The sequence below is a fragment of the Anopheles coluzzii genome, chromosome 2 (assembly GCF_943734685.1).
Source record: "Anopheles coluzzii chromosome 2, AcolN3, whole genome shotgun sequence".
In the NCBI taxonomy this organism is placed as follows: domain Eukaryota; kingdom Metazoa; phylum Arthropoda; class Insecta; order Diptera; family Culicidae; genus Anopheles; species Anopheles coluzzii.
The window spans coordinates 93,413,086-93,439,451 of NC_064670.1; the positions used below are offsets into that span (position 1 = coordinate 93,413,086).

Below are 26,366 nucleotides of genomic sequence, written 5' to 3' on the forward strand. Positions count from 1 at the left end.
GATTATTTCTAGAACTAACATACCAATAGGTACATACAGTTTTACATGGTTGTGTTTTGCACTTCAAGCATTCTAAATAATCAGAAAAGTCCTCAACAATGTCCAAAGTGCGCTTAAAAGCATCAGTCAAAGACTCAGTCTTATTTATTTGTGATTTACTGCAAACTAAAACCACTGAAATCAAAAGTGAAAGTGCAAAGCGCACAATCTATTCGCAAGCCCTCAATTTCACCAACGGAACATTGAAGAATTGGCAAAAGACCTTCGACGCAGAACCGATGCATTGCCGTTGCATACCACGCGACTGGATGATGCAATGTGCGCCTTTGTCTAAGTGTACGGTACCGGTACCGAACGGAACAACAGCAGCAGCTGCAACAACACCACCAGAACGGGAGCACCAGAAATTGGCCTTGCGCGTTCACGGCCCTTCGGGCAATGCATCAAAATTGTGCATCAAGAAGAGTGTGTGCGCGCACGATTTGAAGCTAGAAGCAAGAAAAATTGGCACAAAGTCGAAGTGCAACGGTGATGGTGAAAGTGACAGCGGTAAAGAGCTAACGTTTTGCTGCTTCACCAAGGTGCGGCGGTGGGTTTCGGTTCAGCATGAAACTTATGCTTGCTCACCTACTTTACAACCGGTGTATACCTGCGCTGCGCTTGTACCAGCTACCACAGTCTTCCCTTGGCGATGCTAAATCTTTGTCGTCTCGTTTCGGAGACAATCCTTGGTGCCGCGTTGCGAAGCGCGTGCCATGTCTTCGATGACCTCCGGCCACTACTCTGGGGAGGAAATGGGAGGAACTTTGTCTCGCTTGCACCGTTCGATGTACTTGAAACTTTGCAATAAAATTATAAATCTCATCTGCACATACAGCAGCCAGCCTGTGAGTGGGCAGCAAGGTGGGAAATGAGCTTTTTCTGGCAAATGGGAGCCAAAAGCCACCACACACACGCTCGCTCGCTCTTAGTGCAAGTATTGGGAAAAGATTCACTTCCTAACAATGGCACGCTGGAACAATCGGGAAGGGGAGAAAACAATAAAAAAAACCCGTGCAAGCAACAGCAAACAAGCAAAAGTTCCAATGGAACTTCACCGGAGCTGCAGGAGATGCTGTACTTAGTCGCATCCGTAACACCACGAACATGTTCAATCGCAAAGCGTCCTTGTGCATGCGCCCAAGGTTGCACACAGAGAGCACCAAAGTTACTTACTTCGGGCGCCAAGTTTTTCCGCACCAACCTAGGCGCATGTGAAAAGTTTGTCTGTCCCCGGGAGTCCATCCGGGGCTTTGTGGGGGAAATGTCCGGCCCAGAGATCATGGCATGCCAGAGACCAAAACATGTCCGTGTGCGTTACATGTGAAACTTTGCTGTTTTATGGTCACATTAACGTGCACTTACAACGTACGAGTGCTGCACGCAAATTCATGATGCGAGATGAAATAAATACCCATGAGCGTTAATAGAATGTACCGGGCGCGTGGTTTGGACCGGCCTTTAGTAAGCCGCCACAAGAGACAGGAGGCACAAAAAATCAAAGCTGCCCATTTTTTATTACCTTTTTAGTGAGCCATTTCGTAGTGAGACGTGTGACATAGAATTTTGGACATCATTAAGTAGGAGTTGTGTTGGGGGTGGAAATTTGCCCCCCCCCCCATTTGTGCACTTAGTAATTTATAACGAACATTTACCGCTATGGGGATAGTTGTCCTTCACTAGAATAATCAACTGGTTTTTATTGAAAGCAAAGATATTAGTTTGCATCTGTTAATCTGAAAGATAAGAAAATGTGACAAGGTGGCTTTAATAATGGTTTGTACATCAAAAAAAAAGTACATCACAAGTTGTGCTTATTATAAACAGATGGGGCTAGTTCGACTAAACGATAGTACCCATAACCTTGATGTGTACTTATTTCCTAATGATCATTTTAATGATTTTTATAAAAATATTTTATTAATATCGGTTTTATTATCGGGTTTTATGGACGGATTTTATTGACAGACATGTTAAATATTTTAACATTTTAAACTGAGCCTCTATTTGTATTAAACTAGTTATTTTACCCCGGCTACAGGGCTTCGCAATCGAATTTATGAAGGCATACGCAAAACTCATATTGTTTCACTTTGCTCATATTGTTTCACTGCGCCTGTTTCTTAGTCCAAATCATCAATACAGGGTTTACCTAGCCAATCCGGCATCGTCAAAGCGTTATCGGTCGCCGTAAATACTTTTTCGGGCGACGTAAACCCTCAATTGGGCAGTATCATTTCTAGTCATTCCTTGTGAAGTATGAATCGGGCATAGCGCAGAATAAATTCGGCCTACTCTATATTTTCTTGTTTTCTAGTTGTAAAACAATACTTTTTTGCGATTAGTTTAACTGATGTGTAAGAAAATTCATTATTTTTAAGTTAAATTACAAATAAATTAGTATTTTAGTACCAATTGTTTGAACAGGAACGTTTCACATCATGGTTATCCTGATCTCAGTTTCTTTAAAAAAAATCTATTTATGCTTATTCCTTTGTTATGTCAATTTTATTTTTTATTCATCGTTTCTGTGGTTCGCAATTCGCTAACTATTTTGGTTTATTCCAATTCTTGTTAATGTGGATATTCTTGCGTCCTAGGGTTATTGGTTTTGTTAAACTTTTGAAAATCTGAATATCTGAAAATTTGGATACATATAATACAAATAAATATAAACATAAATCCGGTTTGAAAATAAAGATAATGTTTCTGGTCTTCTTATATCAGCATTGTCACTACAAAAAATAGATAAATAACAAATTGTTTCATTCAACTGCTAAAAAACGAGTAAATATTCATAGATAGAATGAGACGAATAGTTAAGATAGAGAGCAGCAAACAAAATACAGAATGGCAAGTACATGCATGCAAAATAAAAAGGAGAAGGCAATAGAGAAGCAAAGCGAGAGATAAAGTGTGCAAGCGAAACCACGCGTGCAGAAAAATGTTCAATTAATCAAAGTAGTCTGGTCATAGGGTCTACTCTACAGCTCATAGTTTGTACACGCTGCAACACTCTTTCCTTTTCAACCGAAACGGTCCAAGAAACCCTGCAAGTAATCAATCCACCGTTAGTTTTTGCTAGAATTTGTATTATAGATAGATAGATGCTAGCATTTATATTATAAATTACAGCTAATTCGCTAAACTATTAATTACCAATAATTATTTATGAAACATAAAACAAGCCCTCCTAATCTGCTGCATTCGTGTAGGCTTTACTAGAAAAACAACGAAAGGAAAACAATTACTATATTCCTGTTTGTAAGGTCCTCAAAGAAATCAAAGATTTAAATAGTTTTGATAAAATTATGCCAACTAATCGAACACCTTCGATTGCACAAAAGGTATGGAAGTTAGAACATCAACTATGTGACGGCAATTATGGCAAGTGTTGACAAAGGAACCTGTCCAACTTGTCGCTAAACTTGTATCCTAGCTTTTATCGCCTTCTCAATTTTACTTCTTGCATCTTTCTCAACGCTCAACATAACTCTTTACTTGTAGGCATTTAGTTAAACCTACGTCAAACTTCGCTTAACGCTGAAGCACTAACTAATCTCTTACACTCTCAGTTCCCGTTAAAATGTCAGCAATACAAGAACTCTGTTCATCAGCCTCCACTCGTGTCGGTTTTTTTGTTTGTTATACTAATAATTGTTTTTGTTTGAGACGTTTGACGTGCGGTACATACACACTACTCAACCTCTAATCGGGTAGCATGACCGCATACATGAACGCGCCCTGTCAGAGGGTTAGGCGAGTTGTGGGCGAGTTGGCGAGTGTATTGCAGGCAAGGGTAAAACGAAAAATATACAAACCCTCGTGCTTGCAGGCAAAGTTTTCCATTCCTTCACTAGCACGCGCGCAAACGGTGAAGCGAAAGCGAAGTTACAAAAGCTGCATGTTGCTCACATGCGGGCTGGCTGCACACCGTGACGTGCACGCTGAGCTGCTGGATGGTAGAACCACTACTGTACGGCCACATTGAACGGGAAGGCAACAGGTAACAACGTTTCGGAGATGAGTTTTCTTGTACCATTCTTCCTGTTTCGCTTTATTTTCTTTGTTATTCGTTTCTACACTTTTCCCCGTGTGTACCTCGCCCCTCCCATAGGAGCTTGATCCGCTCACGTATAATCCCCCAGCCAAAGCCGCGCTTAGCCAAGGCGGCCGGAGCTCGAAACTGTTTGCGACAGTTTTACTTTTTCGACTCTTTTAAAATACTTGCTCCCGTCACAATCTTCCCTGTTAATAATTTAGTTTGCAGAAGTTTTGAATCGCGCGTAGAGGGAAGCGTCATCGACGATGCAAAAAATAAACTGATGATGATGTTGATAATGAAGATGGGGTACTTTTTTTCGGGAGAATGAGGTTGTGCTGAAGATAAGCTGATCATTGCCCAAACATAGCTAAAACAAAAAAACTGAAAACGGAAATAGCTTCGAAAGTCATTTTATCCCCTGCACCTTTCAGGTTTGATTTTGGCAATATGTGTGACACTGTTGAAATGTTAGAAAATTTGACCATCCTAACATTAGCCTAGGTGGCACCTAGATGGCACTTTGCTAAGCTCGTTAGGGTTTGATCAAATTTTGCTTTGCTACTGCTGATGGTGTACTTTGGTCGGTGGGGAAGGTCGTATGTCCTTTCATATCCTCGCTGGTGGTTTGTAATCGAAACGGTCAGTTTAGTAAAGGAAAGTTACGCTAGGAGCTTATTAGATCATTTTTTCTCCTCAAATGCATCTGTTATGACTTTGTCACTAATGCCATTAGCATCTTTTATTTTGTTCTTAATTTGATTTAATTCTTCGTTTTATGTCAAAGCGCAATCATTTCTATGATGTGAAGTGTTATTATTGATTTATTATGTATCTTTCATATTTCTTATCAACATATCATAAATAATATTTTTTTCATTTATGTTTAAAGTATTTTATTTTCTTTTCAATTACTTTCTTTATTCACCTTTTCCTATAAATCCTCTTTAACAACTTTTTTTCAATTATTTAAGTCCACTTATGAGAAACTGCTACTACCAACAAGGCGCTTCCACATTGACTAAAAACGCACTTCTCCAGCCCAACCCAGTGGATTTGAAATTCGATCACATCTGTACGGCAAAAGTGCTAACACCAAGGAGCGTAACAAAACAAACAAACAAATCCAGCAGCAACAATAACAACAAAAGTGAACAACCCACCGCTGTCGCTAGTCAAAAGATTAGCTCAAAGCAATCGGTTCAGCTTTACTCTGAAAAGCCCTTCCTACCCAGATTCACGTCAGATTCGCTCCCGCCCAGTGTCTCTGGTTACACTTGCCATTCGCGTGCACAAGGCTTCGGTGCAGCTTCATCCACAGCAGGAGGCAGAATGGAACGTTAAAAATCTATCAAACGAAAGCGTGTGTTGTGTACGCCCTTTACTTCGGCCTTTTGTGAAGCGCGTATCCTCTTCGTGTAGTAGCGCCACCGGAAGTAATCGGTACAGGGCAGCATCTAGTGAGGGAGGTTAAAATACACACACCAAAGAAGAAAAAAAAAGTCTCGCACATAATTCCCAGCACAATGGAACGGACAACAGCATGAAAATTAACCCAACCAGTCTTTTTCCCCCCGCCGGGCTGGTGCGAAGCAGACCGGAGCGGGATGGGCAGAATTCTTAGTGTAATAAAAGGAATGCCGAGACCGCCTCCCGACTTTACGACACCGGTCCGGGACCGGGTAGTAGTGCACCGTCGAAGTAAATCTCGCTTAAATACACTCGCTCCGACATGTCTATTGCGTTATGGTGGCGGGGATTGTTAGTCTTTTTTGAGAGGGGGGGGGGGGGGGTACTATGGGAAGGTGGGTGCGCTGGGCATCAAAATAGAGCTCGGGAATGCTTTTCTTCTATTGCCTGATAACACAATAAAAATGAACATACTCGTTCGTCCTTGGTTTGGGCGCGGACGGGACACACTAACAGCTTTTTTTTTTTTGGTACAGATTCTGGCATGTTTTCTCATCACCGACACCTTGCGGCGGTTTAGTGTATTGTATTTTGTGTATCCATTTTGCATGGATTAAACTAGGTCGCACTGTATTAAGAAAGGTATTATTTACATCACTTTTTAACATAACCTATATTTACTCTCCAATCTACTATGCTTTGACATTTTTCGACTGTCAAAACTATGGCTAAATGCGCCATCTGCGGGGAAATGTTGACAACTCTTTCAAGCATATGTTTTAACCAATGACAATAACCATAACTTTGGGATTTGCTTTCCCCATAAAATGGGCAACAACACTAAAACAACTCCCATACGAAATGCTCGCGGGATCACTCAAACGCAAGTGGTGGAATATTACCCAAATAAAATAAATCCCACTTACAACGAACATTTGCACCGGCATGCTGTGAACACACATTGTCCTGCACGTCAGGACACGTCAGGAAGTGAGCTGTACTTACGATACGGGGTGAGAAAATCAACACATCTCCATTATCCTTCACACATCCACACACACACCGCATCCATTGTGGTACACTTCATTGCGGGCAAATTGCACTAATGTCGTAACAGTATCATCGATCATGGCTTGTGCATTCGCACGAGCAAGATTGACAATAGAGTAGGGCAACAATTTGAAGCAACACTATACAACTTTTCATCGCCTCAACCTATGAGACTGAGTGATAGTGACTCTTGATGGGAGGAAATGGGCGGGAAAATACCTTTGCCTTATCCTGATACTGACACTTATGATTGTCGTTTCGCGCCTCCGCTTCAATTTGATGATTGAAAGTAATGCGCTTGTGGTGCGTGAATGGTAGCAGCTGAGACTTTGTGGGCAGACGATGATCCACAGTAGCTAGTAGATGGAGCTTCGTTTGCTACGTGCATCATAACGTGATCACGAAACGTAATTAGTACCATTAGGAGAAGTACGTGCAGATGGCGTTGTAGTTGGGTGACCTTGTTCAGACAGTGTTTGGCGCAGGAAATTGGGAACATGTAGGATTGTACCCAAAACTATCCTGAAAGAAGTATGTTTACGCTTTAGTATGGTGTGGTTTTGTCCATCCATCGGGCATCTCGGAGGTTTTGATTTCAAACCATTAGAGCAAAGGGATCAAAGCGCCTAAATGTATGCAATTCCTTTTTGTTATGACTTAAGATGCTTCCAAGTATTGGATTTTCGTAATAAGTCTTTAATTGAATGGTTTTTAATAATAATTGTTTTGATCAACCTTTTCTACCGTTCCAATACAGTTAATACGTTAATACGGATAAATAAGCAAATTTTGGTGCAAAAGACGTTTAAAAAACAATGTAAGAATTGTTCAGAGCAGAAGAAAGTAAGAGATAATGCAATTTACATATATTTGTATTGACTTTTACCATATATCTTTGGTCAATTTATGATATAATTTGCATACCATTAGGCGATAAAAGGCCAACAAAAAGTATAATAACGCTTTGGCTTCACATGGCTGTATGTATGGGTCGTTTAAGGGGCTTAATTTCTAATTGATAAAGCTAAGACTGTGCTCATGGAGACATTTCGAACAAACAAGAAAATCATCGTCTCGAACGTGTCAAATACTAAATGTTTATCGATTTTGGTGTCTTGTTTGACAGCTTTCAGAGTGCGGTTTAACAAACTAAAGCGCCTAAAGCGTATGCAAAAGCTATGTGTTATTTGATAAAATGTCCTTAAATGGTTCACTTTTCCTTATCAATCGATAATTTGAAGGGTTTTAATCGGGATTACACCTATTGGATTGATTGATAAGCCTTCAAAATAAATAATATTTAAATAAGTCTCCTTAGTGTTATCACTCTAAATGTTAGTTTGATCTAATTTGAGCATGAAATTTAATTTTATCTAATATTGTAATCGATTGTAATATAATTTAGATACCTTGCAGCGCTTAGCATGTGGCTAGATAGTTCATTATGCATAGCTACAATTTAAATTACTAGAAAAAAGTTTGGATATCATACAAATTCCTGTCATGCTTTAATCTGTCCATTAAAACATGCAAGGCTATAACACACGCTAAATTGAATTCCTATACTCATAACTTGCCTGATAATTAGTTTCACAATCCAAAAACCACATTACCCACGAGTAACTAGACAGCACACATTCTACCACCTCAACTTATGGCACTCCTGTATGAACACATTACACTGCTTCGTTACTCTTCGCTTTGAATTTTCTATCCTTCCCCTGTCGCTAGTCCAGCACTAACATCAGCTGTATTGTTCATTCGCCACTCGTGCAAGCTAGCTTCAAAAGCACTTAGGATAGTGCGCCAAACTGTTCCGGCAGGTAAAATGTATCTGAAATGTATTCTCCGTACATTAACCGAATCAAGCTCCTCCAGTTCCGAGCGGGCACCCACGATTGGTATTGGCCAGACAACGACCAACAGCTCTGCTGCTCCCCTCACGGATAATGTTTGCGTAACGGGCTAGAAACTCGCACTACCTTCGGTCTAGCAATGGTCTCTTGCGTTTAGGAAACCCTTTTCCCATCCACTGTGCTGCGACCTGTTGCACAGCAAGGCATGGCACAAGCGCGCGAAGAGGAAGTTCTGGCCAAACCGAGACCGAACGCCCATGGTATCAATTAGGCGGCAAAGGTCGTGAAAAAAGCACCCCCGCTCAACGGGGAATGCACACTAACGATAGCGCTGGGCGCTCAGTTTTCGGGGACATTAATTTTGGAAAATTATCCTCCCAGTTCGGTTTTGCCCGGTGTCGAGGGATTTTCGACGGTGGTAGCGCTCCGCATTTCGGCGAAGCCCGTGGTGAATTTAACTAATGAACTGTGTCGCATGGCTTAGGTGCTGTCGGCACGGCTACTAACGTGCCAATATGAGCCATAATGTAAACCTGGAGGTGGAAGTTTATATACATTTTACAGTGAGGGAAAATATTTTAAACGATTCAATTAAATGAATTATTTAAGCCAAAATTATATGCTAACTTAATATTATTAAATGTTTGCAATCTGTTATAACGCCTAAATGTATGTAATTGGCATTGCACTATTGGCTTTTTCATCATTTTAGCTTACAGGGTTTCCCACGATTTATTGGTTGGTTCCCACGATTTATTGGTGCGTTCCCACGATTTTTTGGTCATTTCCCATAATTTTTTGGTAGCAACCCACGATTTATTGGTCGGTTCCCAAATATTATTGGTCGGTTCCCAAATATTATTGGTCGTTTCCCAAATATTATTGGTCGGTTCCCAAATATAATATAATATAATACCGACCAATAATATTTGGGAAACGACCAATAATATTTGGGAACCGACCAATAATATTTGGGAACCGACCAATAAATCGTGGGTTGCTACCAAAAAATTATGGGAAATGACCAAAAAATCGTGGGAACGCACCAATAAATCGTGGGAACCAACCAATAAATCGTGGGAAACCCTGTATTGAACTCCAGTATGAGTTTTGTTCCCACTTTTTTAAGTCTCCAAAACAGGTACACATTTGCATCCACCACTGTCCCCGAACGGTGACCACCAACAGGGACTATCTCGGAACGGAAAAACATTTTAATTAAGCCAAAATGAAACACAAGATTTTCACCGATGATGAATCGGTGCTCCCTAAGGCTGGGGGTGGGGGTGAGAAAATGGGATGCAACAGAACCACAAAAAAGACATCCAAATATATAATGCTTCTCCGATGCTGTGGCAGAGGCTGTAGGCAGCGTATGAACAAACAAATTCACCTCCATTCGTTATCGTCAACACCTGACTTTATTCGGGGTGGATTTAGGGCGAAAGGTTGGGTCGGCGAACGATGACCGGCATGTGTGTGTTATAAGCCCAATTTGTGGAGGGATAGTTCGTCAAAGCTTCACGTATTCATAAGCTGGTTCAACAAAAAAGCGAATGATATAAAGGATTGCCATATCTGTTATTTAAAGGATAAACGAGAGATATGTTGAAAGAAACACATAACGTATAAAAATAGGCATAAAAATATAAAAATTTGTTTCAAAACACTGTATAAAACATTGTTTCATCTAAAAGAACAGCAAGATCACACTAAACCATGGATGAATCAGGTCGAACGATAAACCGCTTTTTACTTTACTTTACTGCTATGCTGTATGCTCAACAGATTGTTTAACACATCATTCCTAGCCGTTGATTACACTTGCGTACATAATATCTACCCCATATCCTTTTCTCCCATGTCACATTCTCCCATCACTCCCCAAAGAACGGAGAGGAGCTCATATATGTATACGCTCATCCACAAAAATCATCCCACGAAGGGCTCGAACGCCGCAAGCGCTTCCGTTCGCCATCAAAAAGCGGTATCGTTACCGGATTATAGTTAATTGGCAACTAGCAGCGACGATGAAACGCAAGGCCAATGAACGTTGGCCAACCAAACGTGCCAGTGAAAGAGAGAAACAGTAAAGGGAAACAAAAACACACGCACACACACACACACACACACACACACACACAAACCCTTTACCCTTTCAACTCCTTTGCACCCCGGTGGTGGCATTTTCGATGGATGATCTGGTGGTGGAAAATTGTCCTTAAACTATGCTAAACCTCCCACAAGCAGTAAACAAGAAGCACCACAAAAACTGCAAAACCGTTTGAGTCTCAAACACAAAAAAACACTGGCGATTAGTTTGCCTCAAAATGGTTTTGCAAAATTGGGGTCGATTTACCGATACCCGAGGGACAAGCTTGTCATAGCTTGTCAACAAATTTTCCCATTTGTGGGTGGGTTTGTGTGTTATTTATTAACTCAAGGTTGTGTTGTTATCATGAAGTTTTGCCGGCCGGATTTCGGTTAGCCTTGGATAATTGATTTTTATTTTAATAGTTTTGATAGCCACTTTCTCTTCTTTTTGTCCTTTTCCTCTGTGTTTGGGTGCTCTATCATCTCCTCTCTTGCTTTCTGATACCTATGTACTTCTTTTTAACTCATTTTAGTTTGTTTTTTTTCCGCACGAAATGGTCGTGCTATCTTTTTTCTGGCTCTCACTTTGTTTCGATGTACAGCTCCAAGCTGTTCTTTCAACTTTTGATTCATTTCTACGACATTCAACAAACCAAGCAATACACTTTACACTTTTTTCCTTTTCCTCTTTGTTTTGTTTTTCACTGTTTATTTTACTTCCTATCCTAAAAATTCCGCTTTCCGCTGCGGAGTCGATTATTATTATTTCGCCTTACCATTTGTCCATCTTGCTTCCCGTTGCTCTTGCTTATGTTTTTCAATTATTTTTATTTATTAACCCTGCGGCTCGTTTTCCTAATTTCACAATCACGAAGCCCACGAGATTCCATTGCCCTACTCTCCGCCTCTCAACCAACCGGCTTCAAAATCCACCCAGTGGGGGAACAGTTTATTATGCTGCCTAGTCTTTTGTTTCTAGGCTCTTTCGGCCTTACCGATACCTTTCCCGGCATCTTGAACTGCCATTGATAAATGGAAATAAACATCGCCGCTTTCACTGAGTCACTGGCGGCGGCCCCGCCTAAAGTATGTCGAGAGTCGCGACCAAGGGAACGTTGGCTCAGATGAATCGTTCTCAGGGGCGGCTAGCCCGACTCGTCAGACGGTAGACTTATTCATCAGTCAGACAGTGTGTGTGTGTGTGTGTGTTTGTGTGTGCTGTCGGCTGAAGGGAGTGAACAGTTACCAAACAGTAATGGAAAGTTCCCTTTTGTCAAGCGATACGTTTGTGTTCTGTTTCTGAATCACGCTAAAAGAATAGCTGCATGAGAAGTATTTTTGGCATGTTCTATGCTATTCTGTTTTGGGTCGATCGTCATAAGCTTGGGGATAATTTTAGATTTATATTATTGTCTAAAGTTTTTAATTTTTTATCTGTATTGTTCATTTCACTCATCAATTATTTTATAGGAACATACATCCCATTCTAATTGCTTGATTGTCTTCGAATATTTTAGTTGAAATGTAAATTTAGTATTACATGTAGAAAAAAACCATTTATTAACACTCAATAAACATCATAACTTCCGCACAATGTAGTAGCTAACAAATAAAACAAAAGCAAAGCAAGCAATCTGTTGCATACATTTAGGCGTTTCAAGATATACTGTGATACACATTAGCGTATTAGTTTTATCAAAAGTTATCTTTAAAAAAAGGAAAGTATGGCCGTTATTATGTTAATCTAAATAAAAAACCTTTTCAAAAATTCTCTTCACACAAATGCCACTATCTTTCGTAACTTGCTGCAAATAAGTCATAAAGCTATCGTCTGCTTCCTCACATCCTACACATCGACCAATCAGAAAAAAATCCCCTTGAAATGCCAATACCCCACAACCAGCACATCATTTACCCAGCACCGGCTAGCCTGTGGGCAGCTTATTGCGTCCCCGAGAATCAATCGATGCCCAATAATTCTTGTGCAATGGGCTACGAGTGCTGGACGACAATCAGAAACCGCCCGCCCTCACCACTCCTCCTCAAAAGTCAAATCCCATTTTTATTGAGATCTGCATTAAAACCATTCCACAAACGCACATGGCCTCCGGCTGGAATGCCCGGTCCCGTACGTGTGACGCGTACTTCCCACCCCCAAAACCCAAACATAATACCCATCACACAGCCCTCCCGAGCACTTCCTGGAGCGCAGGAAGCTGGGTTCCGTTTTTATGTTGCCTTTCCGTTGCCCTTCCTGCCGTTAAAAAACAGCATCCCACGACCGAAAAGTGGTGGGCAAACCGAGTCGTCGAGTTTGGGGCCATATCGGTATTGTCTCGCTGGCGCCTGAAAGTATGCAACTGCAACTTCCTATAGCTAGCGCGCGGCGCAAGGTTTCGGTACCGTGGGTGTTTAGTGCCTGCAGTGGAACAACACCCCCTCCGGAAAGCTTCTTGCCCATTTGCACTGGCAGATGATAACGGGGTCATTATAGCACCACTTGGTGGATGGTTTACTTACACTTACGGAGCGAAAGTCGATTTTTTTTTCTTATTGCCACAAACTTTGGAGGATGATTCATTACTTCACAAAAGCTTTGGAAGTTTGGTTTGGAATCGGTTTGTGTTATCGTTTTGTTTTGTATGTTCAAAATACCTTTATTCAAAAGAATGCTCCTACGTCACCGTCTCCATTATTCGACGTTCCTAGAGTGCTTACTCATGCAGCACACACACCAACACAACCGAACGTCTCACGATCGTTGGCGAGAAACGATCATCTGTTCGGGAAGATCGGAAAAAGCTCCTGCTCGAGCGTGGGAAAAATGTCCTTTTGAACAATACTCTCAACTACAGTAACAAGGATGCCTAATTCTGTCTCTTTCTCGCGGATGCTATCAACCACCAAGCAATAAACTAAAAGGCCAAAATAAAAATAAATAAAAAACCTACTAGTTGGACCCTTTCGCACGACGAACTTGACTTCGTGCAATTCCGGAGTGCGTGTGTGTGTGTGTGCGTGCGTGTGGGTTGCTTGTGTACACGCATACGCAACAGACACGAAGGGATGCTTTGCTTTTTCCTTTTTTTTTGCTATCCTACCGACCCGACCACGACCCGATCCAGCGCCACTAGTGCTGGCAGCTGGCGGTCACGATGAGTTAAAAAGCCACGAAGGCGTCGGTACCGCTTTCAGTGTCGCACAGCATCGCAAACGCGGAAAAGGCCGGAAAAATAGCGGGCAGCAGCCCGCGCACAGGGAGAGCGAGCGTGAGAGTGGCTGTTGCGGTGAAGAAGCGTTCGAAAAACCGTTGCGCGTTTGCACGTGGTTCGTGCGAGTCGTTGCAATCAGTAGACTTGACGTCTCCATCGCAGGCGAACGCGCCTTCGGTGCCGAGCCGTTGCGGAACAGTGTAATTTTGTAAGGCACAGGGGCACAGATGACAGTATTAAGAGATTGGTGATCTACAAATTTGGGTGTAAAGTGTTGTGCAAAAGCTTTTTCTAAAGTGTACAAACAGTGCTGTTTATGCAGTTGGTCAGAAAAGGGATCAGAATGAAACAAATCCCTTTAGCGCCTCGCTGAGGTGTCTTCTGGTGGAGTGATTGTGTCGCAAGTGAACCAAGTTCCGGTGCATACGAAATCTGCTTACTGGATCAAGAGTGTCCTCTTTCCTTTTCCTCTCTTCCTCCGAAACACTTACTTGCCTTCCTCTACTCCCCAATCCCTGTCTCTCTCCCTCTCGCCCATCATCAAATGTACACCTTTCGACGGACGGAGCACTGCAACGGAGTTTCCATTTTCGCGTACCCAGGACCGACGTAATCGGAGGATCGTGCGAAATGTGTCCACGTGCTGGTAAACATGCAAGATATGCCCGGAGGACAATAAATAGATAAATAACATGATGCGTCTTTCGTCCCCACCCATCGCCATAGAACCTCCTTCCTGCTCGCTCGCATTTCCTTTCGCAGTTTTACTGTTTGCTTAACTCCCAAAAGCTCCTCCGCGCAGATTGTGCCCAGAAATATTTCGCCCGCGTCTTAATTGGCCGTTGACAGCATTTTTACAATCTTTGCTAACAGCTTGAGGACAGCGTACGTTGGTTACGTTCGTCCAACGTGGTTGGAGATATTATTGGCTTGCTCCCAAATTTCTTTCCCCTACGCTTACGCTAAAAGGGGAAGCCGTGAAGAGTTTCGCGTTTACATAAGAAATTCGGGACGCATATCCTTGAGGAAAGCAATCGTGGATAGGGGCCGCACAGTGGATGTAGACAAGCACTATCCTCGAACTATTTTTATGACTGTACTTAACGAGGAAGAACCGCTCAAAGTGCATTAAAAAGGTGTTAAATTATGCATACAACCTGGTAAAAAAGCGTAAAAAAGTGCTAAAAAGTGTTAAAAAAGGACAACTAAAACTGGATAAAAAATATATGTCTTTAAAACTGTTAAGCTCAAGAACTTATAAAATTACACACAAAAATCAGACCAAACCACAAGCCAACAAACCATCTAGGAAATTTTGATGGTTGATGTTAATATTAAAAGGCTTTTGGAATTTTCGTTTGCAGTCATTATATATTTTTTAAACATTCATCGCCGTCGGCTAAATCCTTTCGACATACTTTGAAAGTGATAGTTTCAGTCTGTGTAAGATGGTGAAAATAAATCTACATCACACTTCATGAAGCTTCAGAAACTATTTGTGGGCTATGTATAGTTATTCGCCACACTCAAAATATACAGTCGGTGCCGCAAAATGTTGGCTCTAGCACACCTATTTTTATCTCTAAGGCATCAGTTTTTGCCTGTAAGTCAATTATTTTGTTTACAAAATTTTACCTACGGTCTAAAACTGTGTGTTCCAAAATCATTCAATTTCGATTAAGTACAGGTATTCCACCCAATATACGTCGTACTCGATGACGAGATTTCGTTGTACGCAATATTCTAAATTTGACAGTTCTTCGAACAAATTTTATTGATTTGGCACATCAATTGTCAAATGCAAAATGAAAAGCTTTAGTTTGATTTTTAAAAGCCAATTTAAAAGGTTCCAAATTGTAATCTTTATATGGAATCGCATCAAATAACTAATTTAGAGGCTAAAACCTATGGTTTCAAGCAAAATGACACTTGAATTCGCTATAATTGCACTGAAAACCTCGAAACTCGATATACGCGGATATTCGAGATATGCGATAGCCTCCGGTCTGCATTAATAGCGTGTATTGGGAAATACCTGTAATTTATTTGATAGAATTTAAAATATAACAATCCTTATGCCAATTTTGGTAGATTTAATGATATGAAAAAAGTTGGCATATATTTTTCAAGTGTAAACAATGCGTTGAGAATTTATTGAATTTGATTCGTTTTTTCACAATAAAAACAAACAAATTACACGATGTTTGTAAAAAAATAAAATAATATCATATTGAAGTTATTATAAATCTGTTCAAAAACCTCGTAAATTTTGCATGATTCCTACAAATGTCCTATAAATCTCAAAATGTGTAGACTTACAGACAAAAATAGGTACGTTGGAGTTAAAAATTGGTACGCACTGTCAAAAATGTATACATTAGGGTCACAATTAAACCGCAACAACTGTGACCTAAAGTAAAGCCTAAAATGCCTAAGAAATAAGTATCACGACCATTGCTGCTTCTTTAACCCTAAAATTCAAAGAAAATAGTTTAAAAACAAAATGAAAAAATGAGTCAATACGCAAAATTGAAACCTAGTATGATAAAATATTAGAGTAAAGCCAAATCAACGTCAGGAAGAATGATTAACAGTTGGATGTTTGAATCCAGTTCTCGTTGTTTGAATGAAGATTTCGATCAATTCCAAAAAAATTAAATGCACTGTAAGCACTTTGTTTGTTTGTTCCACACACAATGCATGAATTTAATGTTCAATGTATCTGCACAACAAGGTGTAATCAAAACTGAGTTCTTCTGGGTCATTGAACTACAAGGGAAGATAGTTGCTGTTCCACTTTCGCTTCTCGCCATTAAGACTCCCGAAATTATCCTGGAATGATCATCCAAATCAGATGCTTTTGTTTTGTCTTCGTTCAGTGGTGTCAATCTACTAGAAGTCCCACTCTTTACCCCTCATTATGAGCAAAATAATATGACCTCCAGCGGTGAATCGTCACAGGATGCGTCACCTCCAAATAGAAACCCTCAAACAGCTCCTCCAAAACAACCCGAGCGCCGGTGTGTTCGATCGGTTCCGGTCTAATATTTTTCCTGCTTCTGCTTTCCTATTGCCTTCTCCCCGAAACAGTGACAACCTACGGAGCCTGTGTGTGTGTGAGTGTGTGTAGGGCTGTGAATGATTTATTGATTGCAACTCCGTTGGCAGCGGTTCAAACGGAAATGCTACCCCGCGTTTCGCAAACGCACACGCTTGCTTCTAATTTTATTCTTTTTTGGTAAGATGCATTTCTCGCTCACGCGCTCAACAGACAGCTGGACATCGTGGCGTCACCGTGCTGCTGCTCCAGTTGGCCAGCACGAATCCAAATATGCACAGTGCTTCACAGTTGGTTGTAGTTGAGCGAGAGTGAAACGGTTCGCTGTTTTCCTTGCCCGTTTTTGGTTTGGGAAAAGCCGTTAAAAATTGTGTCCAATTTCCGGCTGACGCACGTCCCTACCGTGCCGGACGAGGGACGAAAACACGGACGAGGAAGAACGCCCGCGGGAAGGCAGCGATACAGGGTTTTAGCAGATTAGCACAGTGATTCGTAATCCGTGACCGGACTAGATGAGGCTGCTGGATGATGATATCTTTGCGCCAGGCCGGGCTCCGAACAGTGACCCTCATTCATTCATTCATGCTTATGGGCCTAATTTGAGGGCGAGTAAGCACAGCAAGCGAACAGATTCCCTATCTATTTAATAACCGCGAGACGAATGGAATCTCTTAAGGGAAAAGCTACTTTAAGCAATCAAATATGAAGCGTTTTTTTATTGCTGTGTTGGCCTTGTGGGACATTGTCAGACTATACTTAGGCCAATACGATAGTTAGTCTACATGATAAAAGTTCTGGTTCTGGCTATCTTGTCTAATTAAATGTGTCTAAAAGAACGGAAAAAGAGTGCCAATTTGATGGATGCGGCAGTCCAAACCTCTCATTGGCATTGAATATATTATGTCCGTATTGTGCAAAAGGAGGTTTCTGGGAAACTATACCTTTGAGTACGAATGAATATCTCCGATTTGCTGCGAGACATACATGAAACTGTTAGTAATCAGTTAATTGAAGCATTCATAATAAATTACAAGTTTTGCTGATGAAGGTAACTGAATAGCATATGTAGTTGTTCATTTGGCTACAAAAAGAATATTCGTTATTTTGACATCAAAATTTAGGCAGCATTTCTTTAAAAGGACGAAAATGTATTGTATAAAATTCATAATAACGAATTTTATTATTTTCTTGAACAGAAAAGAGCTAAATCAGTTGTTTAACCTTAAAACGGTAAACTAAGCAATTAAAAATGTTACAAATTGCATCACCAGTGTTGCAAATTGCATATCTGTAGGCGGTTTATTTGTACAGTGGTTGCATAACTCGTCTGACCATCTTTCCCGATAAGGTTTGAAATAGTGGCCGGCCGAGATAATATTCCCACAGCAAAAACGTCACAAAATATGAAACGTCCAGGGAAACACAATATTTACATCTTTTTATAGACCTTCTCGCGACCACCGACGGTATCACTGCTCGCAAGTGAAACCGTCGTCTGGACTACGAGACGTCTGCTAAAAGCCGTGTGACGCATTTGCCTTCATTGCCAGTGTTTCGATTAAACATTGATTTATTGTTGCAAAAATTCTGTTCTGTTAGCATTGGTAATCAATACCAACATCAACGTTACTTAAAAATGATGATAAATTCTTACATTGCATACATTTAGGCGTTTAGAAAGGCTTTTCATAGAGAAACTTTCGCTTTTGACGAACCAATGGAAAATTTGAAATTCATTATTTTTTTAAGGAATAGACAACCTAAACTAAAGATTCATAAAATAGAATTGCAAAAATTATTTCAAATCTCTAAATTTAAAAATACTCGCACAAACACGCACGCAACATCCCTACTTTCAATCTTTTGGAACATTCTAAACATCTAACCTTGATGCGTGAAATGACGTGGAAAAAGTTTTTCCTATGCTCGAAGCAATCGTTTCCTGTTTGTTCCATGTCAGCTGAAAATGTGCAGCATTGGGACAGCACAAAAACTCACATAGTGAGGCCAATTCACGGTGAAACTTTTATCATTATTTGAAATGAATACGAGCTGTCATAGCTGTTGTTGAATGTTCCACGCTTTGTTTTTTAAGCAACTTGTGTTTCCGCTAGAATTGAGTGTAGTTTAAAAAAATATATTCGCAAGGAGCTGTTTCGTTTATCTTCTCGAAAGGTATCAGTTACCTTAATTTAATTTTTAAATTAAAAAAGCTGATAGAAACAGCTTGTAAAAAAGTGTGAAATAAAAGGAAATTTCTGAGTATCAATTTGACTTATTTCTAGAACCAAACTGCCCGCAGGACCTTGAAATGGCAGACAAAAACGAAGCAACCTCAATGCATCGTTCACAGCCTGAACAGGAAAAGAGCAAAAACTGTACCATATCTCCCCCCTCTCAGCACAGCACCTGAAGTAAAGCTAGCGAAAGCAAGCAAACACTCTTGCACATAACACCGAAATCGGAATATTCCTGTACCATCCCACCATCTACCTCAATGTTCATCGAAAACCCACCTGTTACACCTGATTCCTCGGAATCACAAGCAAGGAAGAAGCGCTGTTATTCTGGTGTCTGCATACAAAAAAAGCAACCCAGCTTAAGATCAAACGACCTACAGCGGGTGCTGCACGGTAGTACGCAAGAGAGCGAATACCGGATTGTTTTTCTATCCCACCGGGACCGACGGCTCCTGAAGTGCTGCACAGGTTTTAGATGACGTTTTCGATTATTCGCCAACCGCCACGTTTCCACGACCACGTGGTTTTCGGTTGCACGCCTCGTTTAAAGATTCCACATCGTACGGTGGCTGACGTAAGAACGCATAGCATTGGGAGTGCTTGGTTGTTTTTTCCCCCTATAATGCCTTCGAGGTTTTTCATCGGTAAAGCTGCTAATAATAGACGAAACTGATATTCAAAGTGTTGTAAAACACACAGACTCTCTGGTGAAATGTGTCTAGTGGCGAGGTGCGCCACAGAGCGATTCGATGTATTATTCTTCATTCGCTAAGATAAAGTGTGAGCACGTTTGTCAATTGCTAACACCAATCAGTACCAGCACATTTGAACTAATAAATGTGCTGCAAGAAATGTGGGAAAACTTTCTTTTCACCTTTCTCACGTACGGGACGCGGTTTAATTTAAGTTTTGGAGCGCGTGGAGGATGAAAAAGCCATGAGTGTGACAGCAATTAGTTCGTACGAGTTTTAGTGCTAGCCGGTAGTGTTCTGATTTATTGCTTCTCAATCATAGCAAAGTTGCAAAAAAGTTCGAAAAGATGTTTTATTTCCTTTTACTTAACCATCAGCAATTATTCAAGAAACTGAAATGTTGTTTTCAAAGAAAACATAACTTTCCAGGAAATAAACTAGTCGAGATTTATTGAAAGCATGGTTTCTTGGGTTTGATAATTAATTACTCTAAGGTCTGCAATGCTATCAACGTAAGAGAGCGATCATAATTTTTAAATTGTTACTTACACCTTAAAATTTACCATTTTAAATGATAATATAGCAGCATAAAATTGAAATAAAATCCTTTGTCGTGCGGATTGCGTGCCTCTAGGCGTTTTGCGATAAATAAGGCATTGCGACCGAGCAACCACAGACAATTACAAAACGCCTAAAGGTAGACATTTTGCATGACTTTCTTTCTATAACCTTTTTCTTGCTTTCTTCGTTTTTATTTTCAAAATTCCCATTTAATGTACAACTTAAGTTATTTAATGGATCTGTTCAATGGTTTGTAAAACTAAAATAAAAAATAAGCAACAGTCATTATTATTTTGCGAACGTTATTATAAAGCACACAGCTCTAGTAAGCGCCTTAAAGTATACAAACATACAATTTTTAAGCATTATTAAGTTTGCGGCGAAGATAAATTGTATAAGTATAGATTAACCCAATCCCACCTTTCAAAGTGGCTTGATGTATGCAATATATTGATTCGATACATTTTTATTCTTTTCGAAAAAAAAGCATGATTCTTGAAACATTTCAAAAAGATATTAATATTTTCAAACGATTCACAAACAAACTTTTTTTTTAATTCAGGAGTAACGATCCAAAAAGGCCGTATTGCTCACAAACATACATTATTAAAACAGGAATTTAAGTTAAATCTTTACTATTGCTCTACAATGTGGATCACAAAAAGTTTAACTTTTTATTCTTTTAGTCCAATCCTGTGTACAGTTTTTAAGGGTACGTGCAACGGGTTTTCATTTGCATTGCCCTATTTTTAATTTATTTGAATTAGTTTTAATTTATGTTTAACCTTCTCAGCTGATTACCAAAAGCGCGAAACGGTATGCAAAATATACAGCTCAATATTATAGATTTTATTAAGCTTAATACATAGCTTACATACATTCAGGCGCTAAGGAGAATAGGAGTACATTTTTACTGACTGAAACGTGAGTGTACAGAAACAGTTAATGAGTTTGAAACCGGTACCGAGAGTGACGATTTCCACTGATTAAGTTCATGCCCTTAACATTTATTTTTTCAAATCAAACAGCTGAAAACTCTACTATTACATCAATTTACATCATAGTCTTACAAATTAAAGCACCCTTTTAAGACGAGCTCAACAAATAGCACGTCTCTCAAAAGAAAAGCTAAAAGAAATCGGTACACACCACAAAACTCAACTCTTTTGCACATTAACAACGCCAGCGCTCCGTACGCAACAATTGGCTTCCTGCAGGCTGACGCAGCAAGAACGAGTTACGAGACAATCACAACTTACACGGGCAAACTCGGGTGCCCGGTGGGCGCAGCGCAGCAAAACACTACACCAAACCCGCGCTACTAAACCGGCTATGCCCATAATTAAATTCAAATTTATCTTCTCACTTCCCGTTCCGCTTGCAAAACCCTTTTCTCTTGCCGTCGGCCGTCGTTGTCGAACATTGGGGGGCGAGCTGTGAGCTTCTTGCGGTTGCCGCCCTCAGGAGCGAACAATAGGAACGCGGGGAGTTTGCTCCCGTCTCGGAAGTGAGAAATTTTCCAAATCGCCCACTTTTGCGCTTCCGTTCCGGTGGTGGTGCACTTTTCCAGCATAAAAATCCCGCTCGCCATTCCCCCGTTGGGAGAACCGTATCGTGTTTTTTTGCTAGTTCTTCCGCCAGTGTTGTGATAGTGCAATTTATCTCATGAGTTTATTTCTGTTTCTTTCTCCTTTCACCAAACCAGAACACTCAAGCAGCAACGGCAGCAACGGTAGCAGGAGAAGCAGCAGGAGAAGCACCACCACAACCAGCAATAGCAGCATAATGAAGTTCTACCTATTTCTCGCCATCGTCGTGTGTAAATCGTGCAATTATTTTTCCCACGCCGAGTATGACTCGCTCGTCGAGCTGGCGGCGGCCGGCGGCGAGCTGAACGGGGGCCACCGGCTCGCGCTGGACGATTCGTCCTCCGAACTGCTGGGCGAATGGTCCCCGCTCTATCCGTGGAGTGCGGCCATCAAGCGCAGCGCCAAGGCGGACATTCAAACCCGCCGGCGCAGTGCACTCGACAAGAACTTTATGCGCTTCGGGCGCACGGACAAGACGGTCGCCCGCCAAACGCGTGCCAATCTGATGCGCTTCGGCCGGCCGGATCGGAACTTTCTGCGCTTCGGGCGTGATGGACCGTACGCAGCAGCGCTGGTGCGCGAGGACGAGCTAAGCAAAGAGTACGCCACCTCGACCGAGCAGCTCGAACCGCAACCGAATGCGGGCGCAGCTGGCGACGAACCGGCCGCCGCAACCAAACGGAACGCTGGACTGGGCGCGTCGGAGGAGATGCAAAGCACGGGCCTGTCGGAATCGGGTGAACAGATTAAACCGAAGCAAATCCTTTACATACGGCGCGACTCGCCGAAGAATCTGATGCGCTTTGGCAAGCGGCGCTCGACCGGATCCGGATACATGCGCTTCGGCCGGGCCGGAAACTTGATGCGCTTCGGGCGGGCAAGCGACGAACCCGCGGTTGCACTGCTCGCTAGCGCGCACGAGTTTGGCCGGGCGGCCCGTGCCGGTCCGAACCTGATGCGCTTCGGGCGGGCCGGTAATCTGATGCGCTTTGGCCGATCGGGAAACGGTACCGGGTCGCGAACGGTCGCCGAGGAGCAGAACGCTACCAGCAGTCCGGCCCAGCTGCCGGAGGTGCTTCCGGCCAGCCTGGTCGATCTGTTCGAGAAGGACCCGGACCGGGTGCTGCTGGACGCACTGGAAGCGGCCGAGGCGGAGGAACGTGTACCGCTGTACATAGTGGAGAAGTAGTGAGTGCCTGCGCTTCGAGTTGCGGCGCCAGTTTCGCTCCCAACGGACGATGTCCACTGAGAAGCAAAATGCTATATTGTTGATAAACTCATTACAAACACAACAAACACACAATTCTGATTCTGTGTGACAGAATTCGGAAACACAACAACAACAACAATCGACAACAAGGCTGGTATCAACAATATGGCATTCGTTTGCTTTTCATCGTCGTGCTAGAATCAATGTAGGCGGTACTTGCTTAAAAACCGCCACAAGACAACGCTCGCGACTTGCAAACAACACTATCAATTACAACACTTCCCGTCTCGCCAGCGCCAGCTAAGCAAAAGTATTAAAACACAGATGTAGATTCCCCCACCCAACGCTCCCTCCCAATCTATTTTTAGTGCGTACAGTCCAAAGGCACAGCACTGTTGTTTAGCAGCAAAAAAACATAACGTTATTTATTAGGAATCTCCCACAAAAGAAAGGGAAATCAAATGGAAATGTGTAAATGAAGATATAAAAGTTAGAGAACAAAAAAGCTCCCAACTATAAGAAAACATGCAACAAAAAAAAAGAAGAACAAGATGGTAGCAGAAAAATAAAAGGAAAGGAAATATATAATAAAATACTAAATATAAAGAACCACTCTCACTACGCATCGGAGGGCAAAGCGCACCAGTGAAGTAGGAGGGAACGGAAAACCAGCGTAGCTTGGCGTGCGTGCGTGTGCCAATCGGAGCGGATCCGGTGCTGGTGCTGGGGTGTACCTGTGTGGAACACATTGCGGACACGAGGCTAGGATGCTACTAGATCAGCAGAACCATCGCACACAAAAAAAACGGGCGGACCGAGCGGGAAATATGCGGAAAACATGTATAGAATAAAGATAATCAACTGATTTTACTCTTCATTGGCAATCTTTCTTCACTTGGGTGTTTGGTGTGAAAGGGATGGTGGAATAGTATTCGAAAGAAAGCCAGAAACTACTTCATTTGTTAGTGTAAAGCGCAAAAACATGAGAAAAAAACGTACCAAAATGAAAAAGAAAACAAAAATAAATCAACTCATACGCCTTTTTTGCCGTCACTGTAAAAGCTTGGAGCAGCTTTTGGTACCAAAGCATTGCGGGTGGAAAAGTTTCGTGAAATATTTCATATATGCGAAAAATTTCAAATTTAAATTTGACCGTTATTTTTAATTATAGTTTTGCGACACATGGTGTTGATAAATCTTCATTTTATGCCAAATATCAAACGAAATCATTAAAATCCTTCAATAATCTTAACCTATGACCTGAATGAAGCACAAAGCCAGCCACTCAGTAAGGTTCCCCGCATGACAAATTTCCCTTTCCAGCGTGGTGTCAGTAGGCTTTGCTACGCAACTCTGTTACATGAAGTTGTCCAATTGTTCTGTGCAGTAAATTACGGGTAGATCACATTTTACACTTTCACTTCTAAATTATCATCCCATTAATAATCGGGGAAAAAGTAAGCGCATTTAAATTATGAGTGAAATAGCACCGGACAGTGCCGATGTCGCTGCTCCCACCGTAGTTAAGAAAAGCCACCGGGTACAGGTGCGTGTACCACCGCCGGAATGTAAGTAACGAATCCTTCCCTTTCTGACGTTTCATCTTTGAATCGATTGATGCGAATGCTTATTTTTGCGCAGTTTCCAGTCAAACGGAGCTACACGCTGGCAAGAGTCCAGGAGTGAGGGAAAGCTTGCAGCCGAACGTTTGCGAACCGCAACAGGTTGGCATCTTAAGGGGAGCAGCAGCGTACACTAAATCATATCGCAACAGGTAATGTTGGGAAAGAACTTTTACAACAACTTTACGTCAGACTAAACGCTCTTCCCCGCTTTTGTATACCCCGCGACCAGTGATGATATCCTTAAACATCTCGCCGTTGCATATCTGTTCACCATCCTGAAGTCACCCCCGAAATGGTCACCAGAAACGTTCTCCGAAATAGTGGCCCAGGAGTTGTCGATCGCCAAAGCCCCACTGGAAACCAAGCTCCCAATCCGTCGAAACGACAAAACGTACAACATTCATCTCTCGAGCACACTCGTAAAGGGACGCTTCGTAACACCGCAGGACCGGTCGGATCACGTTCACCTAAGCATCCATCAGGCACTATCGCGCATCAAGCGCGGAAAGGCAGCCGTGTGGAAGTGTGACGGACACTTCTTCCTCATACGCCGTCTCTTAACCGGCTGGTACTTCTACACCCCGAGCCTGCAGGACAAACCGGCCCTCATGTTCTTCAGCTGTCCCCAGCTGATGGTGAACCTCGTACAGGACACGTATGGTTGCACCGAACGCTCCAAGTACTTCCTTTCCAACGTGGTGCTGCACTCGGTCGAGGAAGGTGATGTGGTGCGCATCGTGTGGAAGATGAAACGCTCCATCGGGATGAAGCTGCTCTCCTCGCTGGAAGCGATCCTGCACGGTAACATCTATCTGGTACGACCGAGCCTGGAACGGTCGCTAGAAATTGGGCTGAACGTGCTGGACCATGCGCAGCAGGATCGCACCAAACCCCGCTCCTGGGACAATAAGCTACTGAACGGTTGCTTCAAGCGTGTTGAAACGCACTGGAAAGCAGCCGAACGGATGGCGTGCTTTGTGCGCGACAAAAGCGAACCAAACTACACGATCGGCGGGTATACGGTAACGTGCCGTACCTCGCCGATAGGACACCGGCAGCGCAAACACTTCGAGGAGATGGTGAACTACTTTCTTGCCTCCTGCACCGCGCTGCTGATCGTGGGCCGAGACTGTTGCTTTGTGTTTTGGGCGCGGGACAGCTTCATGTACTGGTTCAGCCCGTACCGGTACAGTGCGCTGCAGGAGCGGCCCGAGATTGTACAAAGCCGTGCCTGCTTTCTGCACATGACGAACGCGCTCGCCAAAGCGTCCCAATCGCTGTACGAGTATCTGTACGAGCTGGGCGTGTTTCCGGATAGTACGATCGAGCTGCTGCCGGTGCGCATCGAGGATGGGAGTGCACACGCCCCCATACCGGACGATGGGGACGAGGATTCGCTCGACCAGAAAGGGCTTACGATACCGCCGGCGAGTGAGCAGGGCTGGACCAACTTCTACTCGCCGACGCTGCACAGCCCGTCCGAGTTGCGGTTGGCTCGGCAGATGCTTGATATGGTGTATCAGACAGCTGAGGATCGTTGTGGTTGAGCGGCTGTGAGTATCTGGTTACCGGACAACATTTTCACACTCATTGGAAGCAAAATGGATTAACCGCACAAGTGTTCAGAAGCATTTGTAATGTGATCCACTGAAAGGATCCAGGAAAGATTACACAGCCCATCCGATTAA

At 42.4% G+C, this 26,366-nt stretch overlaps 2 protein-coding genes across 2 annotated transcripts; both read left to right on the forward strand.

Moving 5' to 3' along the window:
• The first annotated feature begins 13,669 nt into the window (after window positions 1-13,669).
• Window positions 13,670-23,937, forward strand: LOC120952063 (uncharacterized). Its single transcript, XM_040371173.2, has 2 exons — window positions 13,670-14,349; window positions 21,960-23,937. Exons 1-2 carry the CDS (start codon window positions 14,334-14,336, stop codon window positions 23,030-23,032), a joined length of 1,089 nt encoding a protein of 362 aa, XP_040227107.2. The 5' UTR covers window positions 13,670-14,333; the 3' UTR covers window positions 23,033-23,937.
• Window positions 23,938-24,651: 714 nt separating this feature from the next.
• Window positions 24,652-26,366, forward strand: LOC120950159 (uncharacterized; the record flags this gene model as incomplete). The annotated part of the gene is made up of 2 exons (XM_040367970.2): window positions 24,652-24,827; window positions 24,908-26,366. Coding segments are annotated over 2 exons (1,494 nt in total), but the record flags the coding sequence as incomplete, so codon positions are not given.